Genomic DNA, 18538 nt, shown 5'->3' on the forward strand with positions numbered 1-18538 from the left:
AACATGTCAGTTCATTATCTCTGGACATATGGCAGGTGATACAAGGGCAACCACCAAGCATGAAAACAATTATCAGCCTGATTTTTGTGTTTGCCTTTGTGTAAGTACACTGATGACACGAAAGCTGAAGCTGCAAACACAAGCTCTGCAGGTAGGGTGCAAAGGTAGCAGTTTGACAGACAGACAGACAGACAGACAGACAGACAGACAGACAGACAGACAGACAGACAGACAGACAGACAGACAGAGATAGTAGGCTAATTGTTCATGCTAATTGTTAGTTGCAACCCCAATTTGGAGATTCATGTTGATAAAACTCAAGTTTGTTTTTTTTTGTGCTGAGAAGGATTTTATAACAGGGTCTAAAATATTTGAATGTTTTAAATTTTACAATTGAGCGTCTCCAGATTTTCAAGAAATGAACACAAGGTTTCATATAATTAGTAAAGTAAAGTATTAGTATAATTAGTAAAGCTGCCGTGGTTGAAATAACTGTGAAAGGCTTCCAACTGCAAATCTTGCTCCACCGTATTTTATCTTGTAGTATTTTATGCTTTGTTTTAAATATTTCACCTATATTTTCCACAAGTATGCTGTGTTTCATGTCCTGCTTTTTCCAACAATAAAGTCATGAAGCTAACGAGTTTTCAATGTCAATAAACAAGTAGCAGATGAATCATCAGTTGTACAGAAGACTGATTTCACCTCTCACAGCTCATATCCAACAATCAAAGATGTGTTTTTAACCTGCAGTGTGTCATCAGTTGTCAGATGTGGGACGTGAATGAGAGTAAAGACGACTAAAGACAGATTCATACAACAGCATCACTTTATGATCAGTACACATTCAGGTTGGTATGCATACAACACTCACAGTACAATGAAACAGCATCATCATGGGTGTCCTGTTGTTTACATGCGATTGTTTCAGTGTGCAGGAGTTTGCGTGTGTGTTCAATTTCTCATTTTTCATACAGTTCCCTTCAACCAATGATACATTGTTTTTTTCTTTTTTTTGCATGTCTTATACTGTAGTTTACCATTATCCTCAATCTTTTGTATGTTTCTCTGTGTACATATGTACATTTTTATGCATGTTGTGTTTATGATAGCTTGATGACAACTCTAATGTTCTGTTGGTGCTTCCATGTGTCACTTGAGCTCCTCTGCAGAGGATGTGGGCATGTCAGAGCCATCAGGACACTCCTGAAAAACAGGAAGACACAGATACAGATACAGAAATAATGCACAGCAGCGTCACACTATTTAGAAACATGCCTAAAAATTCCAGGAAAAAGCCAGACCCAAGCACACAGTCATTTTGTTTTCCAGTGTATTGACATACAGGGACGCGTGCACAACTCACCTTCACTTTGTCCAGCTCTGGTCTGCCTGGGAGTGATTTTTGCGAGGAAAAGGCCTGTAAGGTGAGACAGGGGGGTCACATGAGATCTGATGAATGTGAAGTATGAGGATGAAACACGAGGAGGCATGAAAGCCATGCTGCTGCTCACCTTCTTGGTCTGTTGCATCTCCTCCGTGGATTTGGACCTGTTCTTCATGTGCTTCTGAGGAGAGGTGGTGGAGGGACACTGGGGAGACAAAGACAGAGAGGACCATATTAGACAGAATGACTCCATCTTTATCATATTTTGCTATTTGTCAGGCCTTCACACACCTCATTCGCCTTCTGTTCCATGGCTGACTTGAAGACGTGTCTCAGGAGAACTTCAGTGCTGACGCAGGTTTGGGACGTAAGGACAAATTTTTGGAATACAGATGTTGTGCAACTATAAAGACAGGAGAGAGAAAAAAGAAACATTTTACAACCACACAGTTATATGCAACAAAATGCAGGACTTTTTACAAAAAAGTTTTCTCAGAATGGAAATACTGATATAATTTTTTTTGCTTGATGTGCATCAATGCGTGGCTGCTCTCGAGCAGCTGCAGTTATGGCCTCTTTTCACTAGATGGCGACTCTGACTCAGGGACCCACTGTCGCAGCCACTTCACTGATCTGGATGTTTTGGTGAGTGATTTTCCGTGGGGGATTTACCCTGGAGTTTGGTGCTAATTGTCACACTACCACTCCCATTATTGCGTCTCATTTTGATGTTGACAGGTGGAAAAACACAGCTGTTTCATCAGACCGCAAGTTGATTTGACTTTTATCATCCTGCTGGCAGAACTCACAGAAACCAGCTATTAAAATGGCTTTGCTTGATCATAGTGCTTCCTCTCCTGTTTCCTTACACACATATCCTATCAAAAATGAGCTCATAAAATAAATGCTTGTGAGTCCTCGCAGCAGCTCCACAGTCTGTCAGCAGGAACAGGCTCAGTTTCAAGACTGAACTGACATCCTTGGAAACTCAGAAACTGAGATTAACAAAATAAATTGTTCAAGCAGTAACCAGAGGTGCAGATTAAGTGTATAACAAGGGAAAAGGAAAAATCCTCTTAGAAACATACAGGGCAAAAAAAAAAAAACACCAAAAAAAAAAAAATGTAGAACTGAAAGGCCACAGTGAGCAGCAGCCAGCAGGCCCAGCTGGATGCACAGCTGGTGTCTGGAGCCCTGGTGGCCAGGAACAAAACACCTCTGGGTCTGCTGCAATTTGCAGGAGACAGATTTTCATTCTCCAAATATCTCAGTGCTGTCTGTCAATGTCTGCCTCTGTCTGACATCTGACCAGATAGATCAGATCAAAACGCTTCCTGGCATGTCACAGTTAAAGGTGGAGACAGATGAGACTCAAAAGGCAGGATAAGACACTGGAGAGTTTTCGAGATGTGGTTCACTGACGCTGCTCATAATACAGCAGGAAAAAGTGTTAAGTATTCTGAACAAAGAATGGGCTGAGCTGAACTTCTTCCCAGCTCCTTCCATCTGCTGGAGAAGGCCACAGGAAGGCTGGGCCACCTTGCATGGTCCATCAGTGTGTGAATGTGTGTGTGAATGGGTGAATGCTGGCTTGAGTTTTAAAGCGTTTTAAGTGGTCAGTAAGACTGGGAAAGCGGTATAGAAATGTAGGTCATTTACCAAGATGTTATCTTCCACCTTGTACTTGCTTTATTTGATCAAGTCACCTCAAGATTATGACATTAGATTTCCTGACAAATTAAATATTACTTTTGGCATTTTTAATGACTCTTTGAGTCATAACACCTAATATGGCCTAAGTAGCCCGAAAGCAAGTTATTGCTTCATAATCTTAATTATTCCTCTACATAAAACACAAAACAATGAGATTTTAACAGAAAACTCACCTTATCTGCCTGATGAAGAGTGTGTGGGTGTGGTTTGATCCGATCTAAGTGACAGCGACCAAACAACCCACCAACAAGCATTTACATTTTGATTTAAAAGTCCTGATTGGTGCACAGAAATTTTGACATCACCTTTGTCTTCCTGAGCCCCACCCACTTCAAACCAGTGAGTGAGGCACGGAGAAAAACAGAAATGTGAAAATCTTTCAGATGAAAAACAGTTCTGTTCTAATTTTGGCAGAACACTGTGTGTTCATGTAGGACCTCATCATTCATAGAAGCTGATTGAGAAAATATGTTTTCAGGGCTTTTAAAGCAAGTCGAGTCATTTTCTGCATTGTATCATTGATCATTTCCTCCAAGAAAGTATGCTGAGTCTGTAGTATGTAGTGTCTCTCGAAGTCTGGCCTGGTGAGACAATAATGTACACAGAGCCAAGATAAAATCAATCTAAAGAGAGATCACTTCCTGATCTGAAGCCACGCTGAATTGTCGACCTCCCAGTTTAGACTGCTGCTCCACAGGAAGCCCTCAGCCTAGGGCTCATGAAGAATGAATGGGAGCTGATCGACAGGAGCTTACTCACACACTGCGATGGCTGACGTCAGCAGTCATGGTAGCGCCACAGTTGCAATGCTGCAGGGAACTCCGATAGAAAGTCCCACTTGGATTGGAAGGTATGTGATATTGAATGAGGCTTACCTGCCGGCTGAATGATCTGCACTGATGGGGACCGACCCAGTGGGGTGTGCCCATGTTCTTTCATACATCAGGTCTATTGTTCACATACATGTTGGTTCATTTGGCGCACCCAGGGGGGACTGTTGTACTCCATGCACTTACTCTAAGATGTGCATTACAGGCCCTTGAGGATAATCTCAGCCCTGATGGAGGGGCATGCATTCAGTCAGTCCTGAGTGCTCTCTGACCAGCTCACGGAGGAAAATGACCTAAATGAGAATAACTTGCCTGCTTGCCTCACCCTGTCTCTCCCCCTGCTTTCCCCTTCACTATCTGTCCATCTTCTGTTAGATGAGGAGTCCCCTCTTTGTAGGTGGGGATGAAGAGGATGGGAGCTCATCGAATTTGCGGCTGAGGTAGAAAAGCCCTGTGGCTTTGAGGAACTCTTCTCCATCGATTAAATCCACATGAGCAAGCTCACTACAGCCAAGGTGACACATCCAAAAACACTACGCCTCTTTGTGGAGCGCATACAAAAACGGGTACACGAAAAAATGCACAAAATGTTCATACATTATTACGTGGACATGGGCATATACACACACAAAAGCAACGCAGGGACTTAAAAGCTACTCAAGAACTCTTTCTGCAAGGATGGGCAAATAGAATATTTTGCCTTGCAGTCTTTTCCACCCTTGTCCTCCTTCCATCCCCACTTTGACTGAGACACTGCACGAAGAGGCTGATTAATCAGAGGCAGAAAGGTTTAAAAAGAGCAATTAGCCTTTATAATCTGTAATAAAATGCCAATGTGAGCATCTGCATTACTTGAGAAGAAAATCAGTTCTGAAGATTTGAATCCACAATAAAGACCAAGATTGGGCCAGCTCATATCTCTGAATGTTGGGTCAACAGTAATTAACTCACCAGCTGAGACGCACAAGATGACAAGAACTTCTCAAGCTTCATTTCAGCGTGTGTGAGAGAGTTTCACAAGAACAGAAAAGATATCAAAGAGAGCGGTACAGTCGAGTTGCACCAACATCATCACTCCTGCTGTCTTCTTGAACTTTGCCAGAAAAAAAGGTCTCCCCATCTACCAAATGACTATCTGCTGAAGACACAAGCACATGCGACTTCAACTGGCAATGTTCATTCATTCATTCATTCATTCATTCTCCCAGGTGGCCTGATCTCAAGTTGCCGTGGCAACCTCTGAGCCTAATTGCCTCTCCCACACACACACATATGGAGCTTTAGCTGCAGCTGTGCAGCTCAGTCAAATGATCAGTTCTCCATTAAGCTCTATAGTGACACGCTAACCAGCCACAGCCAAGCTACCTACTGGTGAGTTGCACACTCAGGATGTGTATAATCATAAAGGCTGTTGTAGCTCATGCTTGCACACACTAAGGTGAATGTGCGGACAGTAGGAGGGTAAAGAGCACATTAAGACGGCTCACAGTGGCAAGGACATTTTGTCCTGTAATTGATGATGACGGGCTGTCTGTTCTGCCATGCTCAGGTGTGACACACATGTACACACTCCCCAGCTCCCCAGCTGGATGCATTTAGTCAGTAGTCGACCGACACAGCTGCTCCCAGCCCAAATCGCAGCTCAGCCATGTGTATCTCACCCGATAACCGAGTCAGTGCAACTGAATCCACTATCCTTTTCATTTTTACCACGCTGAGCACTCAGTCCGTCCTTCACCGCCTGAGCAGAATCTTCCAATGCACAGTAATGTGCAAGCATTGATCTGATGGATGGGTTTTGTTTTACACCACTTATGTATTCCTCTGCAGGACTCTCAAAGGCACAGAGTACCATTCAGAGCTCCCATTAGCAGAGGATTGAGTTCTGAAAAAGAACAAAACCTGTTTCTTATCCATCCCAATGTAGAACAGTGAGACCAGTAAATAACAGAGAAAAGAGAAATCTTTGGCAGTCCGTCTGAATGAAAATGTTTTTCTATGAATGGGGAGATGAAGAGATTTATGTCAAGCCTGCGCAAGACATTTAGCCAAGCACAGAAATGCAGTGAGTGGCAGACGGCAGGAGAGAATGAATGATGGGAGTGACAGAGAGAAAGGGCAGGTAAATGCATCTGCTGAGTGAACGAGCACAGCTATCACCCCAACAAAAATGATTAGGGAAATGCCTGGGGGAAATTCAGACACTCACCTCCTTTTCTCCCCTCTTCCTTCTCTTTTCTTCTCTCAGTACTGACGTGCAGCGGAGTAGACGGCACTCCTCATCTCACTGCTGCTATGGTGTCTGTGAGAGCACACCCCTCTCTGGCCATTCATAGCTCCGCCGACGCACCACTCATGCATGGGTGCGCACATGCACATACACACGCGCACGCACACACACATATATAAAGCCAATCATAGTTGTGTATGCTAATGTGTCCATCCTGGCAGTCAGAAGCTGTGGGTGTGACAAACAGGTAGCATACAGCGCACAGCTCGGTTCATTGTCTCAGGTTAATAACTTCAGTGACACATCTACAAGGTGATGCTATAGGGCAAGGTGGGCAAACGAGTTGCTTCCAAAATCTCATGCTGTCACACACTCTGAAAATATGCATGTTGTTGACTTCAGCCATTTGAATGATTCCATCTATGACTCAGCTGATTTGTTTTGTAACCCATACAATAGCCAAAGACACCCCATAATGGTCTCCCCAGGCTCCTCAACTGGAAAACACCTTCCAGCAACAAGTCTGTAGACAGACGGAGCAGGTCATTGGTTACAAGCCCTTCATAAAGAGCCAATCACAGCACTGCAATGATCCAGCGTCACTGTGCAGAAGTGACATCATTACATGATGGCATTTTAGAGGGAGCTTTCACTGACATACACCAAATACAAGGTAATGCAATCAAAGCTAGTCACAACCGACACCTACCAGACCGATACGGATCAGATGAGTCATGCAGTCAGTCCAGTGGGGCAGTGGGGTCTGCCTTCACTTCATATAAAACCAAATCATGCAGCATTTGTCAAGTCAGAAACTGACCTCAGTGATTCATCCAAAAACTTCCTCACTGAGGACTAAAAGCTGCCGTCTGATGTCTTTCCCCCGACAACAAATACAGACAGCAAGGATCACCGTTCATCATAAAACACTTTAATTCCTTGGTTACACCCTGTGAATTATCTGTAATGATCACATCGCCTGATTCATTCTCTGTAATATCACATTACTAATTCATGATCCGGACCCTGAGATGTAGTTTGAGGTGACAGGAAAACAGGACTTGACCAGGGCTTCTCAAAGTGCCATCACAGCAAACAAAATGCATTTAAGTACCGCAAACACATATCTGAAAACAGCAAGTCAGCACACAAAATGGAAATTAGTCATTTCAAATGTTAAAAACTAATCTCAGTAAAAATATTCAATAATCTTAATTCAGATAAAGAAAAAAAAGAAACAATTGTGCAATACACTTCAAACCCCCGTCTGGACAGTCCTGTGAAGAAACACTTTTTTTTTTGCTTAGAGTTCAAAGAAAAGCACGGTGAGATTATGAGAAATAAAAGCAACGTGAGGTGCAAACTGTACAGCATTAAACGTCACCAACACACTGGTTTCAGGGTGAACTGTTGAGCTAAAACTTCTTTTCCAACATTTTTCTATATATTAAACAATTCATAGCAAACATTTCTCTTTAAGACGTGTAGTGTTTCGAGATGACACTATAAATGCTTGCCATGATCTTTTTTCTTTACATATCGCCTGATTATCAGGAGCAGAGATGGTAGCACACTGCTGTCTAAGAGCTTATTTGTAAACAATTATTAAAAGTGCTTGACCATTTTTCACATAAAATGAGCTTCTTTCGTTTGGTTAACGTGATGCTGCGAGATGTTTGTTGTAGTTTTTGATTGGGTCTGTAACCACACACACACACACACACACACACACACACACACACACACACACACACACACACACACACACACACACACACACACACACACACACACACACACACACACACACACACACACACACACACACACACACACACACACTCTCTCTCTCAAACCACTGTTTCCCTCAAGTCTTTGGGTTCAGACTGAGCAGAGTCGGGGGTTTCCTGCTCTGCTCCAGCTGAACTTGTAGCTGATGACGTCTTGTCTGCGGTGGTGGAGCTGGTTGTGCTGACCTCTTCTGGCTCGGGGTCCGGTCCCTGGTCTGAGGACAGCTGCAGGAACAGAGGGACCTCCAGCTGCTCTTTGGTCAGCAGGCCTCGCTGGTCATCCACCCTGCAGCACTGAGCCCTCGTCAGCATGTCCAGTAACCCTGACACACGAGAACAACATGCTAATTCTGCCATTTGTTTCAAATGAATAAATAACACTGCACTATTTTTAATCTGCCAAAAGGTATTTACATTTTAGAACTGGGGGCACAGTTAGGAAACACAGACTCTCAGCTGCATACCTGGTATATACACGTGTTATGTAACAATGATGATGTCATTAAATAGGACAGTGCTCGTCAAACATGCCCTGGCTCGGATACTGGGGATGGGCTATATGAATATACTATATACACAATGTTATTGCGACATCAGTGTGTCGCAATACAATAGCTGATAAAACAATCTCCCCCCCGGGTCCATTCAGTAGCTTTTCTGCAGCTTTCGATCGTATCACACAATCTTCCTCAGCAGATGGAGCCGTCACGGAATTGTAATTTTAAAATCTTAATGTTTTTGTAATGTCATCTGCTGAGAGAGAGATTGTGTGATGTGACTGAAAGCTCGAAAGACGCATCTAAATGCATCCTGTGGTGAGACTCTTTTGTCAACAACTGAGAAAGGAATTGCTTCCCTGCGTTGTCTTGTTTTTTTTTTTTTTGTTTTTTTTTTTGTTTTTTTGCTTCCAAGCTCAAACTGAGAAAGGCAGAAAGAACAGAGATGATCTGTAAATTCAGGTTTCTTACTATAAAATGATAAGGAAAAACCTGACGGCTGCCGAGTTTCTTAGAAAATCCTCTTACGGTCTACACTGCCACACCGCCCATCCCTTTTAAATACTGCTGAGATGTCCTACCATCCATGTCGCGGTTCTTACTGGGCTTGGGCTGAGTCTTGGCTCTGTCCGTCAGCAGCGACGATCTGGTCTCCAGACCACCTGCGCTCCCTGCTCCTGCCTACGACCAAAACAGATTCAACATTATCAATGTATGTTTCGCAGGTTTGTTTGTAGATTACAGATTCTATGAAGTATGAAGGGATTCAACTTTTCACTCAGAGATCAATCCTGATGCTTACTGACAATGAGGACTCAGCTTTAGTACACCACATTTACTGCCAGCCATTTTATTCAAGTGTTTGAATTCTGAATTACTTTCTGCCAACAATCCCACAATGCATTTTAAAATATTGCCAATTCTAATCCCTATATAATAGACAAAAGACAATTATCTGTACAATACAATACAAATCTTCATCATCATCTTTATATTATTTAGACAACAACAACCAAGAGGATAAAGTATGTAAGTTAGACTGCTTTGAATTTTTAGTCATTATTCCAAATAAATGAGACAATGATTTCACAGCACAGTATTAGTGAGTAGTAAGTTTCTTTGCGATGGCAACACATTTGTTTGATGTTCAGCAGTCTGTTGACACTGCCTCACCTGTGTGGCTGCAGCTGGACCACTGGCTCTGGAAACATCCCTCCCTGCTCAAACCAAACAGAGACACAAATCAGTTTCTGACAGAGCTTCCACCTACAGTACCAAGAGTAGTCAGTGGTGATGATGATGCTACTACAGAGCCCATTTTGTGAAACACTGACATCACCCGGATAAAACATTCTTGACAAGAATTAAACTGGTCCTCCTGGGATACAGCCACTCTAATCGAATCGACTGCGAGTGGAGCTGAGGCGAGGAGCGCTGATCCAAAGTGAAGTTGGTTCTGGTCCCTCAGCAATTGGGAAATGAGGTGAGTGAACAGAGCACTCAACAAACCAAATGGACTCAGACATTTCAACCCCACAGAAAAGAATAGAGGGAGGGGGGTAGAAAGAGAGAGAGAGAGAGAGAGAGAGAGAGAGAGAGAGAGAGAGAGACGCATGCATACAAAGAAATCAGAGTAGGGAAAAGGAACATGCAGACAGTGAGGCAGAAAAACCAGGGCACTAAAGTGGACAGTGAAAAGACTTTGCCTTCGCCGCCTGCTAAGAGCAAGTGAGAGACAAGACATGCAGAAACACTTTCTAGGACCCATTAAGAGACAATGAAATGAATAAGAAAGCACAGCCAGGGTTCAGGCAGCACAGAACACACACAGCCTGACCAATGCATCACCCACACCATCCACAACTAACAGTGGGTGGGGGAGAGCTTTTGGAGGGGAGCAGTTCAGCTAGCATTACACAATGAAAACATCTCTGGTTCACATTAAAGTAAAACTTAAAAAAAAAATTAAAGCGTATTAACCTTTGGTTTTGTCAAGCCGTAGCGTCTTATTGGCCAATCTGAACACAGTGCTGGACATGTTCACGGGCTCGTCGCTTCCAACCTAAAACCAAACAAAGTAAAACATGAGGGACTCCGGTCGGACGGATGCTAACGCACAATCAGCTGCACAGTTTTGTGGGGATGAAGCATCAAAACCCCACAAAAAAAAACGATGTATAACACAGAAAATAGACAACTGCATTACTGTGAGGGTGTAATCCTGCTTAATCCATGAAGGAAACAGTGTCACATTCAGTTTTGAGTGATGGCATTAAAATTACAGATTTTTATAAATATTAATATGCACCCTGACGCGTAAACTGTTGCCAGGCAACAGCTGCTGCAGGCAGGAGAGGCCGACGAGTGGCAGCGGGACAGACGTAAGGAGCACATTTTAAAAATGTCAGACAGGTCTGCTGCTCGACTGAGAAGCAGGTGAGTCATTAACATGAATTTACTACACAGAAGTTTAGACTCTTTAGACTCTTACTGTGAGATTTTAGTTAAGTCCAAGTTAGAAAAAAAAAAACAGATCTGGTCCACTCATGATAAGATTTTACAGATTTAAGACATGAACTTACAGTTGTAACTCTGATTCCATAAAAGTTGGGACACTGTGTAAAACGTAAATAAACTGTTTACTGATAATGATTTTAGAATGTGTTCCTGAGTTCATGCAGTAATATCCTTCATACAATCATGCGTTCACAAAGTGATGAACCTTGCTCTACCCTCGCTTGTGAACGACTGAGCCTTTCCAGGATGCCTCTTTCATACCCAATCAAGATACTATCACCTGTTACCAAAGAGCCTGTTTACCTGTGGAATGTTCCAAACAGGTGTTTTTGGAGCATTCCACAGCTTTCCCAGTCTTTAGTCGCTCCTGACCCAACATGTTTGAAATGTGTTGCTGCATCAAATTCAGAATAAGCAAATATTTACAAAAATCAATGAAGCTGATGAGGTCAAACATTCAATATATTGTGTTTGTCCTGTTTTCAATATGTCAAAAATGATACTGCTTCATTTAGGTTTGGACCCGGGGCTGAATTGTGGTCTCATTCATACATACAGACACTCACCATGGTGACCAGGGCCTCTTGCTGCTTGAGATGGTGTTTGTGTAGCACCGCAGAGAGGGCGTCCTGCAGCGTCTTACTGGACTTCACCATGATCCCCACTGTCTTTCCGGTGAAGGCAATCTCCAGCCTGAAACGCACACACAGTCAAACGCAGCATTGAAGTTTACTCATACAAATCCTGCAGTAATAGAAATATCTGCCACCATCTTAGCAGGAAATCCAAATTTGTCATTTGATAATATATTCAATGCAAATGATGACTACTGCACTGAGCTCTGTCTAAGTGTGGTGTTAACACAAGGACTTCCCTCTAACATGGTGAGAAGTGGCGTGCTGTAGTGGGGATGTGGGTGTGAAAGCCTGCTAAAGTGACAAAGCCAAAAAAAAAAAAAAAAGAAAGAAAATGAGGGAAGTGGCACAGTTGACTCACGCAAACGTCACCCTGAGCTCAAGAGAGACCTGCTGATCTCTCAGTACGGAGCAGTCCTGGTCCAGCGATAAGGGCTGCTGTAGACAGAGAGAGAGCGATGACAGTGACTTTCGTCAGTATCAACTGAGGACACTTTAAAATAAGTTTCACAAAGCTTCAGAAATGAAAACAAGAGGGAGTGAGAGCTTGAGAGGATGTTCGAACAGGAAGAGGGTAGTCATCTTTCTCACACCGCCTGTTGCAAAATAACTTTGCAGTGTGATACACTAGATATTTTTTTAAAAAGCTTCTTGGTTGAACAGCTGTGGCCGGTGCTGCAAACAGAGCAGCTAAGAGCTCACCTTGTCTTTGCCATGAAGGTAGATGATGACATCTTTCAGTGGGAAGCCCCTCTTCTCACACAAGCTGGCAAGCATGTCTTTGATGGGTTGGCCATTAGGTGTGGGGGCCAGGGAGGCACTGCCATCAGGCAGGTAGACGCAGCAGTATCCCCCCTCTACCCCTAGCCGACTCCCACCTCCACCACCCTGCTCTGGAGACCGGGGACTTGATCTGCCGTTCTACATCACCAGTGGAGAAAAGACTTAAGAGTGAAAAACACAATTCAAAGTGACAGGGTTTGCCACTTTATGATTGTGAGGTCTGCAGCCTTGAGGACTGCATTTTGTCATTCATGTGTGCCTCCGTAACTGATTTCCCATAAGCCAGCACCGGCTCCTGACGCTGTAGTCACAAATGCACTGACCTCGATCTGCCTGTAGAGGGAGCCAAGCTCAACACTGCTGCTTGACTTGACTGACGTGTGCAACTCTTTTCGGGTGACTAAGCCATGGATGTTGGATGCATCTATTGTTACAGATGGGAAGAAAAGACCAGGAAGAGAGCCAGGGAGAAACTGTGAGATGAAGTCACAGGATGTACTTCAAACATAACTTAGAAGCACAGGATGAGCGGTTTGATGGGCAGTACCTCCCCACGATCCTCTTTTCTGACGCTGTTTCTCAGAGGCACTCTTGCCACCTGGCAAGCTGTTAGAGTCTGACGTCTTGTTCTGTGTGAGACAGATGAAAGAAACACCATGACAGCACTATTAAAACAAGAATCACTCACATTTTTCCCCCCTTTCTGTCTCGTCACTCTACCTTCTTATCACTTGATGAGCTGCTTCTCGTGGCCATGTCCTCCCAAGATCCCATGCGGACTGGCTGAGGTAGAGGTTTGCCTTCTACACTTGCCAAAGTGCAGGTCTGGTAGAGAGGAGAGCGCACAAAGCGCCTGTAGCTGTCCATCTTCATCAGTTTAAATATCTGACACACAGCAGAGACCAACGCACAGTCAGCCAAGGCACCAACAATGCATCACTGTATTATTCAGCTAAACTGAGAGAGTGGACTCCACACACACACACACACACACACACACCTGTGTTTGAGCCTTGTTGAACATGTCAGGTGTGGGCTGTTCCAGATCCTTCTCCTCAGTCTTGGCTGTGTCGTCGATGTTGACCGAGTAGGGAGCACTTTCAGACAGGTAGGTGTCGTAGATGGAGCGAGCTGCTGCTTTCAGCTGGAAACACAACAGCATCGTTTCTAAGCTGATGAAACCAGAGCAGATACAACCCCTATCTGCCTTTGACTTTCATCTGAGCATTTAGCTGAATATGTAGCTTTCACTGCCCGTCAAAGAAGCCACTGCGTGCGTGTATACGTGTACAGTGGCATGGTGTCTGTCCTCGTTAAGTGTACAAAGAATCAAATCAACTCTCTCCAAGGATTCCACACTGAAAGTCATACAATCAATAAGTCTCTAAAAGGCAATTCATTTACCAGCAAGCTGAGCAACCACAGAAACTAGGCTGATTCATGGACAGTCAACAACCCCAGCCTTTACCGATAGAATTTAATTAGCCAAACAATATTTCTGTCTGGACAATACTTCTGCCTGGACGGCACAAGATAGATTAAAAGCTAATTATAGCTTTTAAAGCTTCCCAGCTGGCCACTTTTATTTGAAGTAATTGTATAAAAAGAATCAAACATGTCAAAAAGGATGGTTGAAAAAAAAAAAAACATCTGTCACTAAGAACAACAGTAAAAGTATCACATTTTATTCAACTGTTCATTAAATAAGACAAAATATCAAAACATCCTGACATAACAAAAGCAATATCAAAGCAAAATGAAAACCTTAGCTGCAGACTACTACATGCACACAATTACAGTTACACAGAAATCAAGTTGCCCTCTCGGGAAACATTCAATAACTTCCAGCAAAATAACAATGAAGAGCTCATTCAGAGTAAAGCACACAACAGCATAATGAATCACAAGTGACAGATAAAATGATTCAGCATGTAAAGAAGTGAAACGTGCCACTATACCTCATCCAAGGAGGCGGCTGGGATCTTCCTGAACTTTTCACAAGCCTGCCAGAATAAGATGTTCTCCGCACTCACCTCAGACCTCAAGAAGGACTGTGGAGAAAGACACCATGTATGAACAAATATGGCACTCCTCATGAGAGGTCATTAGGAAACGTCAACACTTGAATTACTCCTGAACTTGTTGAAAATGGCAATGCTGTGTGTGTTGAGCGTGTCTCACCGTAAAATAGTGGACTCCAGAGGGGTCCTCCAATAGTTTCTCAAAGGAGACAGCCCAGCTCAGGACGCCGCTGGCCGGGCCGGCCTCACCGCCCGGAGTCCCTGGAAGGCTGGAGCTGCTTCCTCCACAGCCGCGTGCAGACATGTTCAACTCTACAGCACATCCAGAGACAAACACACCCATTTATCAGCACAGCAAAGCATGACAGAGAGCGAGACTGAATCAGATTGTTTTCTTCTGTCGTGCACGGACATGTTTCAGTCTGTAGAAACGTTGGTTGTTCATGCTTACCTCCATCTGACACTGCCTGGCTCTGTGAATGGAGAGAGCGAGATAGAGAAGGTATTCAACAACACTGAAAAAAGACACCTGATGAGACAGAGTACACCTCGCTGTCATGGACCAGTGTGGTATTACTGGGTAATTCCTGTGGTAATTGCTGAAATATTTAACATTCACCTGATTGAGAAATTTCAGTTCATACCGATCGTCTAACATGTGGCAATCAAAAGTAAACCACAGAGCAAAAAGTCACTCTGAAGCCAAAAATGTGGGGACTTTCAGTAGAAATATTCCAGGAACATCTTTACAATGTAAGCAGCACAGCGCACTCAAAATAGTGCTAATACAGCAGCTACCCACATATATCCAAAAGCATCACAGGCATATATTTAGGAAGTGAAATGTGAACACCAGCTGCATGTGTTTTGCTTTTTGTTTTTTCCCTCTGACAATGTAGCGCAATCAGTCAACGCTGTCTTGACAGGAAGTGGTTGTGACACTGATGACAAAGGCTCTCATTCAGCTTTCAGAGCTCACAAAATTCACATCTTGCAGAAGTTCTGTTTGAATTCGAGCACTTTCACAGTTGTGAGTACGGTGAATGAATTCTGCACGTCAGGTGCCCACAAACTTGTGCTGACAGCCTTGTTTGAGTGTTATTTGGAGATCAAGGTACCAAGATATTGATCAAACCCCCCCGGGGAGGTATTTCACAAAAGAGGAACAGCAGCTTAACTGGATGTTAAGGTTCAAGTACAACAATCATACATAAAAGCTCCCCCTCAAGAATCCAGTCATATTAAAAGATCTTTCTGAGGAGACTCAGTGGTCAGGTTTTCATCCACAGGCCTTTCTGTGTCCACAGCAGTCCACGTGATCTTTTGTCTGTCTGTCCACAAACATCCAACTCTAAAATTGTCCAGAGGTGTGAATGAGCGTTTGTTTGTTTATAGACCTGTGAGTAGCAACCTGAGCAGGGTGCATATTCATTGTGAAGCTGTTGAAAGCAAACTTGAAAGTAACACTAACCATTAACGGTCACTCGCACCTTCAAAGCCATTTTGGTAAATGTAAGATTAAGGAAACTACAGTACAACATTTAACTGATAATGAGCAGGAAATGTAAAGGGACGAACAACCAATCTGAAGGGTTTATTGTCACTGAATGGAGAATATTGTGCCACCTGACAAGACACACAATGTGAGTTCTATGTGAGATTGTCAAGATATTTATTTTATCTTCTGCTGGTTTGTGGTTTGTGGCCATTGTTTTTGCTTTTACACTTTGCTTTTTTTTTTTCATTCTTCATACTTGGTACTTAATGTCTTTTCTGTGAATTGATCTGTGTTTGACATCCAAACTTTGTCATTCCCACACATTTAGAAACCAGACTCCTTAACACAAGAGGACACTGAAGTTTCCTTAAAATCAACTGCCAGTGAGAAGATACACTGCACTGTGTGAATTCCAGTGCATGCAAAGAGAAAGCGTCTTTGTAATTCTGTTCTTCTTCTCAGCTCAAAGATGACGACTCTTGGCTACTGATAAATTTTGCCCATAAAAGGTTGATAAGGGCTGGTTGTTCCTGCAGGTGTGAGCTCCACTGTGGCTCCACCTCTTCAACTTTTTTGCTCCACTGCTCAAACTCTGGCTCCGCAAACACATGTCAGTGCCTACAAATACACTTGTCGGGAGAAGCCAACACACGCACACACAGACACACACTTCACTCAGTTTTCCACAAGATGTAATGAGAGCAAATGATTATCATCTTGCTAGCACGCCTTTCATTCCCATACACCACTACAGAGAATATGCAAGATTAGGATTTTCTGCAAATCTTTCCCAAGATGAGACAAGATAATGCAAACATGCACAAGAGGCTGATGCAGCACCAATTATAGGAACGTTTCCAATCACAAAAAACACAAAGCACAGAGGGCACCTTTTTTTAAAACCACAGCAACAGCCAGGTCCTCTCTGTCTCTGTGAAACACGTCTTTATATACACTTTCACACCTTTTGCAGAGCTGAGCCAATTCAAGAAAAGTAATGGTCTCGCGCTGCGTACACCAAAGCCAACTCAGCCTACACATGACAGATTGGCAAACAGGCATGGCTTGGTTTCCGCGTCTGACTCAGGCAGGCCCAGTCTGTTTTCAGTAGCTACCAACTGTAGCCACACAGCCTGATTGGTCCTGGCACCGCTGAGGAGCCGGGACAGACAATCCAAGCCAACGCAAGAAACTGCTCTATCATACTCCACGCACTCTGACCTGGATGCCAACTCAATAGTGTGAGCACGGTTAAAAAAGCAGACTGAAAAAGTGGTCCAAAATTTAAAAAGACATTCCTGTTTACCAAGTAAAAACAAGGACACAACTTCAAAAAAAAAAAAAAAAAAAAGGCATTCACGACACAATACACTGGACTCCAACGTGTTCCTCTTAAATACATTTGCATAAATAAACCACTGGATCCAAAGGAAAGCTGCACAATCAAACTTGACCTACAAGAGTGTTGCCAACTCACCATGTGGCCCACAGGAATCCCTAAAGCGTTGCAGTTCTTCGCCATGGTGGCCCAGACACCAGACTACAAGCTAAAGTCTTAATGCGATGTGCACTCTGTCAGGGGACACAGTAAAGTGCTCCACCCAAACATGATGCACACTCTTCACACACACAGAAAAAGTCATCACTTAGGTCTTCCTGTCACTTCCTGCCTGGAAGGGAAGTCTTGCCATGGCAACAAGCCACAAAAGAGGAAGTATGGTTACGATGATCAAACTGTTCTCAGCCTACGTCTTGAGAAACACTATGATGTGGGAACACAGACAAGTCAAATGCACTCGTTGTGCTTTTGATGTAGTCCATGTGTGTGTTGCTCGACACAGCTTACAACCAGTATACAGGCTAGACAGCAACTTTGCAGCTTCAGCTCTGCCTCTGAGAAGGTTTTGTAATGTGGCACACTTTTTGTCATAGTGAAGTTTCCTTTTATTTGGATTTTGGCAGTGAAAGTAGAAAACAATGCCTCCTACATATATTCACTTATGTTAAGATGGCTAACCTGCCATATGGTAGTTTCATGAAAACCATATCACTAAACGTCTACAAGATGGAGTAATTTACGTACTTGCTGCTCTGCACTGTGTGATTCTGTGTTTTCAACATCATGCCAACATCTCATGCAATATTACATTTTTTCTTCAATATTACGTTTGTATCTTCTTCTATATACTGCTACATATTTTTTAACCAATGTGCAACAGTGATAAACGCTGTACTTGAACCATGTGCAAATCTCCATTCCCTCTACAATGTTTACATTTGTTCCATTAACAATAACATTTTATATACTGCTACATACTTTATCCAATGTGCAATACTGAAAAACACTGTACTCTCATGTAAAGAATGTATGAGTTGTGATTTTGTATTTTATTCCTTTCTATGTCCTTCTATACTTCTGATACTACTGCTGATGCCTGTCACACCCAAATTTCCCCTAAGGGGAATTAATAAAGTGTTATCTTATTTTCAACTATACGCCTCTCAAACAATTACAGGCTTTCTCTTTTAAAACAAAAAACCTCATAAATCATCTCTCTTCACACATTTTCATGAGTACAATATGAGCATTATTGTGCAACTATGGTCATTAAATGAATGCAGTAACAGTGTGTGTGA

General features: G+C 43.1%; 1 protein-coding gene and 1 long non-coding RNA gene across 2 annotated transcripts; both read right to left on the bottom strand.

Moving 5' to 3' along the window:
• Positions 1-813: 813 nt before the first annotated feature.
• LOC139331453 (uncharacterized) lies at positions 814-6263 on the bottom strand. Its single transcript, XR_011602186.1, has 5 exons — positions 6140-6263; positions 1679-1790; positions 1515-1592; positions 1367-1420; positions 814-1206 (listed from the first exon to the last, which is right to left on the bottom strand). It is a non-coding gene; the product is annotated as an uncharacterized lncRNA (long non-coding RNA).
• A 1747-nt stretch (positions 6264-8010) lies between these two features.
• Positions 8011-17465, bottom strand: rgs14b (regulator of G protein signaling 14b). Its single transcript, XM_070963229.1, has 15 exons — positions 17379-17465; positions 14855-14876; positions 14564-14715; positions 14341-14433; positions 13383-13526; positions 13103-13267; positions 12930-13011; positions 12706-12806; positions 12302-12520; positions 11961-12037; positions 11531-11657; positions 10428-10509; positions 9621-9664; positions 9029-9128; positions 8011-8273 (listed from the first exon to the last, which is right to left on the bottom strand). The coding sequence occupies exons 1-15, from the start codon at positions 17421-17423 to the stop codon at positions 8011-8013; spliced, it is 1716 nt and encodes a 571-aa protein (XP_070819330.1). The 5' UTR covers positions 17424-17465.
• Positions 17466-18538: the final 1073 nt, after the last annotated feature.

This window comes from Chaetodon trifascialis, chromosome 5 (genome assembly GCF_039877785.1).
Source record: "Chaetodon trifascialis isolate fChaTrf1 chromosome 5, fChaTrf1.hap1, whole genome shotgun sequence".
NCBI classification, from domain to species: Eukaryota; Metazoa; Chordata; class Actinopteri; order Chaetodontiformes; family Chaetodontidae; genus Chaetodon; species Chaetodon trifascialis.